Source organism: Kogia breviceps, chromosome 9 (genome assembly GCF_026419965.1).
Source record: "Kogia breviceps isolate mKogBre1 chromosome 9, mKogBre1 haplotype 1, whole genome shotgun sequence".
Lineage (NCBI taxonomy): Eukaryota > Metazoa > Chordata > Mammalia > Artiodactyla > Physeteridae > Kogia > Kogia breviceps.
Window position 1 is genome coordinate 22881637 of NC_081318.1, and position 12130 is coordinate 22893766.

At 40.5% G+C, this 12130-nt stretch overlaps 1 protein-coding gene across 15 annotated transcripts in view; it reads right to left on the reverse strand.

Annotated features, from left to right (window-relative positions):
• Positions 1-12130, reverse strand: part of NRF1 (nuclear respiratory factor 1) — a 127963-nt gene that overhangs the window by 56721 nt on the left and 59112 nt on the right. For all 15 annotated transcript variants that reach the window (XM_059074449.2, XM_059074448.2, XM_059074454.2 and 12 more), the window contains one exon: positions 1464-1604. In XM_059074449.2, the coding sequence (XP_058930432.1) occupies positions 1464-1604 (141 nt within the window). The remainder of the gene's footprint in view (positions 1-1463; positions 1605-12130) is intronic.

Consider the following 12130-nt stretch of genomic DNA (forward strand, 5'->3'; position numbering starts at 1 on the left):
AGGGAGAATGAGAAATGAGGTTGGAGGAGGCCAGGTTAATATAGGGTCTCAGAGGCCATGGCAGAGTCTTATTTGATTCTAGGAATAGTGGAAAGCCATTAAAGGCTTAATCAAGAAGGTGATATTACCTGATTTAAGTTTTTAAAAAATTCTCTGGTGGCTCTGTAGAGCGTAGACTGCAGCAGAAAGGAGATCAATAGAACTGATCAATGTAAACAGTCCATGCATGAGATGCTAAAGGCTTGGGCAAGGGTGGTGATGGGAACTGAGAAGAATGGTCAGATTCAGAATACATTTCAGACATGAAATGACATGACTTGCTAATGAATTAGATGAGGTTTGTGGGGGAGTGAGGGCAAAACCAAGGATCACTCCTATGCTGGGACTTGAGCAACCAGATGGACGGTGGTGCCATCAGCTGATATGAGGAATACTAGGGGAGGAACACATTTGGAGTGGAGAGTGGGGGCAGTCAAAGGTTCTGTTTCAGGCATGTTAGGTACTGGAGATCTAACAGTGGTATAAGCCGGGGTACAGACAGCATACAGATGGGATAAAAGCCCACAGGACAGGATGAGATTACTTGGAGAAAAACTACAGATAGAGCCCTGGGACTTGCCAATATTGATCAGGTGAGAAGAGGAAGAGGAGCCAGCACAAGAGCTGAGAAGGAGCACCCGGTGAGGTAGGAGGATATTCAGGAGAGGGTGGGGTACAGAAACCAAGAGAAGAAAGTATTTTTAGAAGGAAGGAGTAATCAACTATGTTAAATGCTGCTGGAAGTATGAATAAGATAAGGAAAGAAAACTCACAACTGGATTTAAAGCTAGAAGTATTAATAAACAAATAATGTAGAAAGGTATGTTATAAAAAAGGCATTTGATCTTGATTAAGCTATCACTTTTAAAGCTAAAAAAACTTATAAGGGACAGTCTCAGCAAAATCCCTGAGGTATGTTGATTTATCAGGCTAAGTACATTTTGACTTCCCCTCTCAAAGGGAGAGGAGGAAAGCAATGACTCAGGAGGGTGTCCTTCTGAGTTTTCCATTCTCATTCCCTGGAGAAGCGAGCCTTCCTTGGCAATAGTGTGGTGGTATTCAGAATTTATATGCAAAGAGGAGCAGCTCAGCCCAAAAGAGACGGAAAGTTTAATTGCCCCCCTGATTATGATTCATCAAAGTCCTGACGGTCTCCTGTCCAAACCAACTCCAGCTAAAAGTTTCTTTATCTAACCCAAGGGCCCAACTGAAAGGAAAAAACTGCCAACAGAACTAGAAGACCATATCCACGCCCTCGGCTGGAGCATTCTCCTGGCACTACATTTTCTTTTCCAAGCCTGCTACTGTTTCACTATCAGACTCCAGCCTGTGTCTCACTCTAGTGGTATATCACTGAGGACAAAACAAAAAAAAGTGATCTGAGGCCTGCCCACACCTGTGCCACCTCACGCCCTGCCCCTTACCTGAGTCATTTTGTCCACAGAGACTGGAATTCCATCAATGGTGAGAGGCGGCAGCTCTGAGTTAACCTCCTGTGGCGCAGGGGCGTGCTCTGCCAGGGCAGACTCCAGGTCTTCCAGGATCATGCTCTTGTACTTACGCACCTGCAGGGAATTAGGGGCAGAAGTAAACAAGATGCCCAACAACCAGGGAGGGTTGGTGCCAAGCAACCAGAGAGTGAGTGGGGCTGGCCTCCCTCAGCCATTGCAGAGCCCTAAGAACAAACATGTCCACAACTAGCAGATAAAAATACCCGCTGGCCCCAAAGACATCACATTGTACAGAATTAAATGAAAAGATGATGGAATTACAGGTAACAATTGTAGAAAGAAGCCAGAGGAAAAAAGTTTTATAGGAATACCGCTCCTCAGTTAAAATCACCTTTTCTCTGTAAATGCTGGCCCCAATACCTGTTCCAGATCTAACAGGAATGGCATTCATTATTCTGCATTTCCCAGGCCATTTGATAAAACCTAGCTGTGGCAGTTAATTACCAAAATAATTTTCAAGATCACTGAGGACTTATGTCTCTGAAACTCTAAGAAATCTATTTGAAACTTCCCTATGCCGTTACTTTCCTGCAAAGCTAGACTACTAAACAAATAGGAGATTCAAGTGTACAAGAGGCTGCACTGAAAGGCATCAGAGAAAAAAACCAAGCTGGGTGTCATAGGTGTCACTATTAGTAAGGCCCAGGGCCAGAGAGAGCACCACAGGTCAAGTCCTCTTTCTTTCTGGTACTCCCTGGTGACAGAGGTGAACTTCAAACCCATGATGTGTCTGTAACTCTGACAAGCCCAGGTCTGCAGCAGATTCTGTTACTCTGACTCCATTCCTTCCACTGCCAGTGAAAGGTCTCTCAAAAAACAGAACTTAACAGCAGCACATTGTACATGTACACATTCTTCTATCATGAGCAGAAACAGCAGACAGACACTGGATCCTACCACCACCAATAATGGGTTCATTCACTTACAAGAATACACAAGGGGGATGAGGATACCTTTGGGGATAACAAAGAAGCCATGGAATTATAGAAATGTGACAGGATGGGATAGAAAATTAACTTGCTTTCAGGGCTCAGGCCATCATCTTAGAAAAAAAGGGTAAGAGAAAATGAGTTTTACCCAGAAGTTATGACAATGTTTGAGTCCTGGGTTTTCTGGTAAGTGGACTGAACTCCAATCACCACACACTTCCTTATAAATATCTCACTATGAAGATTAAAAGAGAAAGATTCCCATACTCAACCTCAAGCATATGGAAAAGTAAAAATTATTGTTGGCTACGATGTACAACTTTTACAGAGTTTTCCAAATAGATCAACAATAAAAGTAATGAAAGAAAAATAGTGCGAACATGTAGAATCATTATTATCTCTAGAGATTCAGTTTTATCCTGGTTTCCAATAAAAGAGAAAGTTTCAAAAATACTGCTGATATATTTATTGTAACTAAACAGCTGTGTTGTCATGGCATCTTTAAGGATACATATTTTCTGATTTTTAGGTTTCTATAACCTAAGTAGAGTTTTTACACTACCAACTCACAGAAAAACTGAGTAAGCCTTTATGGTCTTTGAACTTTAATGTGTCAGGTTAAATCATTATATTAGTATGTATTCCCACAGCAGGAGTGAATGAAAATAATATAAGAGTAAGCTTCATTGCGCAGAAACACCTGGCATTCAAAGACAAAAAATCATTAGATTATTACTATTATTACATTATTAGCTAGTTTCAAACAATTTCAGCCATTTGTATGGGTCAGCAGAATTCTAGGAATTCAGATCCAGTCATTTTGTTAAACTTACCTGTGCTATAAAATTCCTTAAAAAAATCTTGATTAAAAAAAAAAAGTGGGGCTCCCCTGGTGGCGCAGTGGTTGTGAGTCTGCCTGCCAATGCAGGGGATGTGGGTTCGTGCCCCGGTCTGGGAAGATCCCACATGCCGCGGAGCAACTGGGCCCGTGAGCCACAATTACTGAGCTTGCGCATCTGGAGCCTGTGCTCTGCAACAAGAGAGGCTGCGATAGTGAGAGGCCCGCGCACCACGATGAAGAGTGGCCCCCAATTGCCACAATTAGAGAAAGCCCTTGCACAGAAACTAAGCCCCAACACAGCCATAAATAAATAAATTTAAAAAAAAAAAAGAAGCTGGGAGAGCGTCCCTCAGAGTAATTTACAACTTCAGGTGTGACCACAATATTTCTAAGTCTGCTTAGTAAAGGTAACTAACTTTCCCAGAATTAAAAAGCTAGGGCTTCAATTCTACCTGATCTATCAATTCTGAGATGAACCCTCCCCAGCCACATTTATCATTCCTCTGAAATTGGAATACATGTTAAAATTGCTGTAGACCAGGTGTTATGGGGCATAGCAGTCACTGACTGCACATATGTGAACATGGCTGTTATCCCTGGAGGCATGACTGTAACCCCTGGCCTTTTAAATCAACAAACCAGGGCTTCCCTGGTGGCGCAGTGGTTGAGAATCTGCCTGCCGATGCAGGGAACACAGGTTCGAGCCCCGGTCCGGGAAGATCCCACATGCCGTGGAGCGGCTGGGCCCGTGAGCCACAACTACTGAGCCTCCGCATCTGGAGCCTGTGCTCTGCAACTAGAGAGGTCGCGATAGTGAGAGGCCCGCGTACCGCAATGAAGAGTGGCCCCCGCTCACCGCAATTAGAGAAAGCCCTCGCACAGCAACGAAGACCCAACACAGCCAAAAATAAATAAATAAATAAAATTTATTTTTTAAATAAATAAAATTTATTTTTTAAATAAATAAATAAACCATTTAGCACCATTTCAGAAAGAAATGTGAGTCTTGGCTGTTGCCTGATAACTTCCCCAGTGATCCTTCTGGTAAGACCAAAAAGCACCAGCATCAAATTTGTCACAGCTTAGAAAAAGTCTCAGAGACAAGAGTAGAGCTCTTTTTAAAGAAATGAAGCACAACCCATGCTCTTGATGGCACAGAGGACAATATTACATGAAACCACACATACAATGATGACTCTGAAACAGGAAGTAATCCAGAAGAATTGGACTGGGAGTGTGAAAAAGTTTTAAGAATAGCTAAAAAAAAATTTAGAAATAGGAAATTTATTTCACTTACATTTTCCTTTTTATGTATTTACAAAAGCAGTATGATTAAAATCTGTACCTAAGTAAGCCTGAAAGCTCTTTCAATAAGCATAAAATAAAAATTATAAGTGATAATAAGCATTGTGTAAGAGTTTGTCATTTTTTTTTGTGCTACATAAATAATGGTGCATCTTATAATTGATGGTATCATAGATATGATGAAATACAGGTTTGTTTGTTTTCCAACTTCCACCTTCTATTCCAAAAACCACAGCTAAAGCCTTTGTCATTTCACACCAATATGTCGCTGTCAACTAACTCATTTCACAATTAAAGTTAAAAACCACTTAAAAACAAAATCAGCTGGTCTGCCTACCTATCTCTCCTCCCCCAATTCATCCTCTATACTGCTGCCATTTAAAATTTCTGAAACACTGATAAATCATAATCAAATACCATTTACTGGGCTTTGCTGGTGGCGCAGTGGTTGAGAGTCCACCTGCCAATGCAGGGGACGCGGGTTCGTGCCCCGGTCCGGGAGGATCCCATATGCCGCGGAGCGGCTGGGCCTGTGAGCCATGGCCGCTAAGCCTGCGCGTCCGGAGCCTGTACTCCGCAATGGGAGAGGCCACAACAGTGAGAGGCCCGCGTACCACAAAAACAAAACAAAACAAAACAAAACAAACCATTTACTGAATACTTGCTATGTGTCATGCACTGCATATATTATTCAATTAATTCTCACATAATTCTATAAACAAACTACCATTATACCCATTTTGCAGATAAGAAAATTCAGACTTAAGTAACTTCCCCAAATTATATAGCTAGTATATAGGAATATAGCAGAAAATCAAACTAATTTTTACATAGCTTCAAAGCCTGTATGTTCAGCCACTTCACTATCATTTATCTTTTTTCTCAAAAATACTCCTACAGTTCCCCACTTCTTATAGGATGAAGTCCAAACTTCTCAGTCTTGCATTTCAACTGTTCTGATCATTCCCTACTTTCCCAATACTCTCCACCAGGGCCACCAGGTACAGCTGTGCATGCCCAGCTCTGAGAACTATGTGAATAGCACCCTCCTGAGTTCCCAGCACACAATCCAGAGTCCTACTGGGCAGCTTTGTTCACCATCCTCCCTCTTTAGCTGGCCATCCTCCTCACTAACTTTTGCAGTAGCAAGTTCTTTCCTATCTCTGGGTCTTTAATTCTGCTTCTTATCCAAATATTATCCATCTTTCAAGGCTCAACTCAACTTCCACTTTCTCTGAAAAAATTTCCCAAGTGTTCTTGTCATAATTCTCTTACTCCTTTAAACTCCTACAGATTCAAATAATCATGTGTCACTTACATTGTTATTTCCAGGCTACACTGTACACAACTAGTGTTATGAAATCACTGAGCACAGGAACCAGGCCTTTTGTTTATTTTAAAAATATATATTATGAAACATTTCATATATTCAGACATGTACAGATAATAATACATTAACAAACATCCTCATAATTAACAGAGATGAGAGCGTTAAGGGTGTTTACAGGAGCCATTAGAGTTCTGGGCACAGAACATGCTTGTTGAGGATTTAGGAATTGGCTGCTACAACTGTAAGGTCAATGGGCCTTTAGTGAGGTTAACAGTCCCAGACAAGATATCATAATTCTTTTGCATACTCAAAGCTTTTCTGGATAAAAGAGGAATCCTCAGGAAGGTCTCAAAAAAGATTTTTTAAATTATTTTTTACCTATGAGCCCCTCTGAGATTAAAAATATATTGTCATCTGAGGTATATAACAAAGAGATGCTCAAGTGCAAAGCTGCCTTCAGACCTGTGATCCTGAAGCATGCCTGGCACAGAACCAAGCCACAGGCTGTGGCCCATGAAATCTGTTGGCTTCATTCTGTTCTCTCTTCAGTCCCAATGTCAGCCTCTTCCCTCTCCTGCCTCAGTCCAGATCTCAAGCTTTCCCCTTGCCCCCTGGATCCCTAGTTTTGAACCTTGAAATTTCAAAGGACTTAGACGGATGGAATCCTCATCTCATACTTTGTATCTAACAGTGTTAGTTATTTGTTGAATAAGTTAGTAAACAAACAATAGGGCTTTTCATTTACTACTTTTAAAATATGCTTCCACATTTCATGTAACTTGAAGCCATTTAAAAAAAACCTATCTAAATAAGTGAATGACTTAGAACAAGAAATCATGAGAGTATTGGAAAGGTGGAATTAAACAAAGGCAGAAGGATGACTTCAAAGAAGCTGGTGATAACCCCAGAGCTACCTCTTGCTTCTGTGACTGTGACTAATTTCTGTACCTGAGAACTGGTTAGTCATACCCAGAGTATCCTCATCTAAATGCTATGGATTATTGACTCTGAGGAAAGAGCTCCACCTGCAGAAACTCCCATGGTTCTTCTGAAAAAGGATGGAAATTCTCTGTCCCTCAATAAAATTTTTCTAGGCCTATTCTACAAAGCTCACAAAAGTATGTGATAAGGCTTGTAAGCCACCAAGACAATGTCCTTAGGGCACAGCAACTTTAAAATCTACCATTTGCCAATGCCTTTCATGCCAGTTCTCTGTAAACATTACACTTAGGGGAATGATAATAAACTTTAGTTAATTTCTACTGCTCCCCAATGAAGTTGGTATTATCCTTATTTCACACATGAGGACACTGAGCCACATATAGGAAAAATCAATGTGGGAAACCACTCAAGAAATCAAAGCCTAAATAGAGTTTTCACAAAAGGGAAGTTTTTAGCTACATATGCCCACTCTAGTTAACATCAACCCATGGTCAGGGTAGAGTTAGCCTGTCTAAATGTTGATAACTCTTATGTTTTACTATGGGAGCCACACCTTCATTCACTAAGAAAGATACTCAAAAAGACCAAAACATTCAATGGAATTATTCTGGAGGTCTTTTAACTTGCTTTGTTTTAAAGAGCAGAGGCTTAAAAAGACAAAAGTTTTAAACTGCAGAGGACATTAGATCTGAAGGTAGTAGATCCCAAGCAACTTAAGAGAAATCCTGAGTTTCTAGGTTAAGGAACTCTCATTCTCCATCATAGTCAAAGGCCCTTTCGGAGAGTTTGCCTTATTTTAAGTTATTTCACTACCCCCATGTTACATATATAGACATGGCATATGTAATCTCTGAACCAGTAGCTTCTCCATTCAAAAAATATTTATTATTCATTTGTATGCTAGGCACTGTGCTAAGGAAAGGGCTGGGGACAAAATGGTAATAAGCAAAGTTATCAGTCACAGTGCCCCATTGTTGTATATATTCCAATCTAGTGGAGAAGACAAACACAAAAATAATCACAAAAATAAATGTGTAATTACAAACTGGGACAAGTACTATAAAAGATGACACAATCTAACTTAATAGATCTTTACTTCTCAAGATCTCAATTTCGATCCAATGCAGGATCAGAATTTAGAAACCAAATCTGCATTCTGAATTTCTGAGTGCTGCCAAACGTTTAAGATGCTTCATTCATTCAACAAATATCACTGAGCAACTGTTCATGGCAGGCACAGTGCTTGGTACTGGGAACATAACGGAGAATAAAGTAGATCCAGTCCCTGCCATCTTAAGAGCTCACAATCTAGCTGGGGACAGACATTAATCAAATAATCACACAAATCAGTAAATAATAAAGCATCTATAATAAGTGCTCAGAGGCGCTGTGAGAGTCTTGGAAAGAACAAGGGGCTTTAATCTGCACAGGAAGGTCAGAAAGGCTTCACAGAGGAAGTGTCAAGTGAGATGAATTCTTAAATATGAGTCAAAGTTAATAAGGTGAAGAAGGAGGTAAGAGAGGGCAAATCAGAGGGAAAAGCATACACGACAGCTTTGTAGAGGGATGAAGCAAGGGAGTGAACAAAGACTGTGGTTGGAGTACAGAGAGCAGCTGGGGGATGGGGCAAGATGAGGCTAGAGACCGGCGGGAGTCAAGCAGAGGGCTCCTGCCACCGAAAAGGAAACTGGATGGACACCAAGATTGGCAGCTAGGGTCGTGGCAATGGAAACAGAAAGTGGGCCAATTTCAGAGAGATTTAGGAAATGAATGGAGAACAAAGTAATAGATGGGGTGTGGGGTGGAGAAGAGCAGAGGGGGTGCCAAAATGGCTCTAGGTTTCTGCCTTGCATAACCGGATGAGAAGGACAGATATTGGAAACAGACATTAATTTCTTTGGTTGGGGAGGAGAAGATTTTAGTTTTGCTGAACTTGAGATGCTATTAAAATATCCAGGAGGAGATTTTTCTCTTTCCTATTCTCTTTCAGTCAATCTTTTGAAAGTATTTTTGATAATGTTTGTTTTGTGTTATTTGCATCTTCATTATATATGGAAATGACTTTCTTCCTTAAAAACTACATACAAACATATGCACATATAGATGAAGTTTATCTCTCTTACTTCCTACTATCTTTCGTCTCATCACTTACCCCCAAGGTTCTCTGGCCTCTTCTCTTGGTTCTGCAGGTCTGACCAGGAGGAGGGAAAGGGAAAGTGACCTTTGCTGTTCAGTGGCACCAGAAGACTTTTATACTGCCTCTTTCCCTCCCCAGAAAGAAGCTAGCAGTAGCTATAGTAGGTGCTTGCTTATAACAACCATACTGACCTTTCACAGAACTGGGAAGAACTGGAAGGTATATTTGTCCCCCTTTAGAGGAGTGGGGGAAAGACTAAGAAAATGAGATTAAATTTGAAACTACATATTCAATATCCTAGACAAACCTATGGGAGATGTTGGGCCCTGGCTCTGCTATTCAGGAATTGGAGAATCTTGGGCAAATCACTTAACCTCTCTGAGCTAGTATTCTCATCTGCAAAATAAATACCTACATCTCAGGGTTCCTGTCAGGACTACTGAGAATATAAATCTGCTATACTATACAAATGTTAGTTACAACAATCCTCTGCACTCAGCAATTTCATAAACATGTAGAAAATGCAGATTTACTTTTAAAGTAGGATCCAATTCTGTATGGTTCTATAACCTGTTTTCTTCACTTAATAATCTATCATCAGCATCTGAAAATATTAGAAAGATCTATGTCATCATGCTTAATGGCAGTGTAGCAGTCCTATCTATGGATGAGCCATCGATTTATCTGACCAACTCCTTATCTTTGAACTTTTAGGTTATTCTCAATTTTTAAAAAAATACTATAAATAGTACAGTGACTGATATCTTTGCTCATTTAATCAATTATTTTCTTAGGAGAAAATTTCAAAAGGAAGCTGGATTAAAAAGTGTACACTGGGGGGCTTCCCTGGTGGCGCAGTTGTTGAGAGTCTGCCTGCAGATGCAGGGGACACGGGTTCGTGCCCCGGTCTGGGAGGATCCCACGTGCCGTGGAGCGGCTGGGCCCGTGAGCCATGGCCGCTGAGCCTGCACGTCCGGAGCCTGTGCTCCGCAGCGGGAGAGACCACAGCAGTGAGAGGCCCACGTACCACAAAAAAAAAAAAAAAAAAAAAGTGTACACTGGGGGCACTTTTTATACCAGTTGCCAAAATGCCCTCCAGAAAATTACACCAATTTACATTGCCTGTTTGATATGCCAACACTGCAAGTTATATATCTTTTTCATGTTTGCCAACATGAGCCATGTAAAACGACTTTTTGTTTTAATTTCCATGTATTTGAAAATTTCTGCGGTTGTTAAACATTTGCAGTTTCTCCTTTTGTTTATGTCCTTTTCTCTTGTCTTTGGGTATTTTAAAAAAATATAATTTTTATTTTATTTTATTTTTTGTTTGTTTGTTTGTTTTCTTGTTGTTTTTTTTGTGTGTGTGGTACGCGGGCCTCTCACTGCTGTGGCCTCTCCCGTTGCGGAGCACAGTCTCCGGAAGTGCAGGCTCAGCGGCCATGGCTCACGGGCCCAGCCACTCCGCGGCATGTGGGATCTTCCCGGACCAGGGCACAAACTCGTGTCCCCTGCATCGGCAGGCGGACTCTCAACCACTACGCCACCAGGGAAGCCCCAAAAATATAATTTTTAAATGAAAAAATTTAAATATACAGAAAGGTGGAAAGAACAGTAAAATAAATGTCTGTACATCCACCACTTAGATTCAATAGTTGTACATTTTGGCATAATTACTTTATCTGCCATCTATACACACACACATTTTTTGGGCTAACCACTTAAAGTACAGACTTTGCAACACTTTTAAAATATATATATTTTATTTATTTATTTAGCTGTGCCAGATCTTAGTTGAGGCATGCAGGATCTAGTACCCTGACCAGGGACTGAACCCGGGCCCCATGCATTGGGAGCTCGGAGTCCTTTAACCACTGGACCATCAGGGAAGTCCCAACACTTCTTAATATTTCAACATGCATCCTGGAAAAATAAGGGCATTCTCATATATAACTACAATTATCACAACCTGCAAAAATAACATACTTCCTTAATATCCTCTAATATCTAACCCATATTCAAACATATCTTTGGATCTTTTTATTCATTAATCTGTTCATATTTTTTAATCATTAGTTCACTCCTTACCGTATGACCCTGGACAAAATAGTTAAGCTCTTAAACCTTCTATTTCTACATCTGTAAAGCACAGATAATAACAGATATATATATATACATCATAGGGTTGCTGTAATGATTAAGTAAAAATCATAAAGTGCTTAGCAGAAACAGGCACATTGTAAACACTCAGTAAATTGTAGTTGTTGTTATTTTGAAAATTTTTTTTTCCAGTTTGTTGTTTTTGTTTTTGTTTACAGTGGCTTGCCATACATCCCAGCTGTGGGCAAGGAGGTAATATGGGCAGAACACAGTATGGAGAAATAAATAAAACTCTGGAAAATATAAGAGAAACCTCAACACCACCTATTAAAAGACCCAATAGGGACTTCCTGGGTGGCACAGTGGTTAAGAATCCGCCTCCCAATGCAGGGGACACAGGTTCAATCCCTGGTCTGGGAAGATCCCACGTGCCGCAGAACAACTAAGCCCGGGTGCCACAACTATTGAAGCCTGTGCACCCTAGAGCCCGTGCTCTGCAACAAGAGGAGCCACTGCGATGAGAAGCCTGCACACCACAGCGAAGAGTAGCCCCCGCTCGCCGCAACTAGAGAAAGCCTGCACACAGCAACGAAGATGCAACGCAGCCAAATAAATAAATAAATAGATAAAGTAAAAAAAAAAAAAAAAAAAAAAAAAAAAGGCCCAGTAAAGTCTTCAATCCCCCTTTGACAAATTTGTAAAATAACTGACAATCTTGAATCTGAAATCCATATTCCAGAGATGAATGGCCTGACTGAATTTTAATTTTCCAGAGTTCCCAGCAGCCTCCAGAAAGAAGAGCAAGAAGGAAGATTAATGATGGCTTCAGGTAGGAGGACAAAATGCAAATACCAAAATTTTAATAATATTTAATGAGATAATACATGCAAAGGGCTTATAACTTTTAACCTAGAACACAGTACTCAATAAATGTTAGGCATTATTACAAAATCCAAATCATTTCTTTTACTGTTAATATGAGATTTGTGGAATACA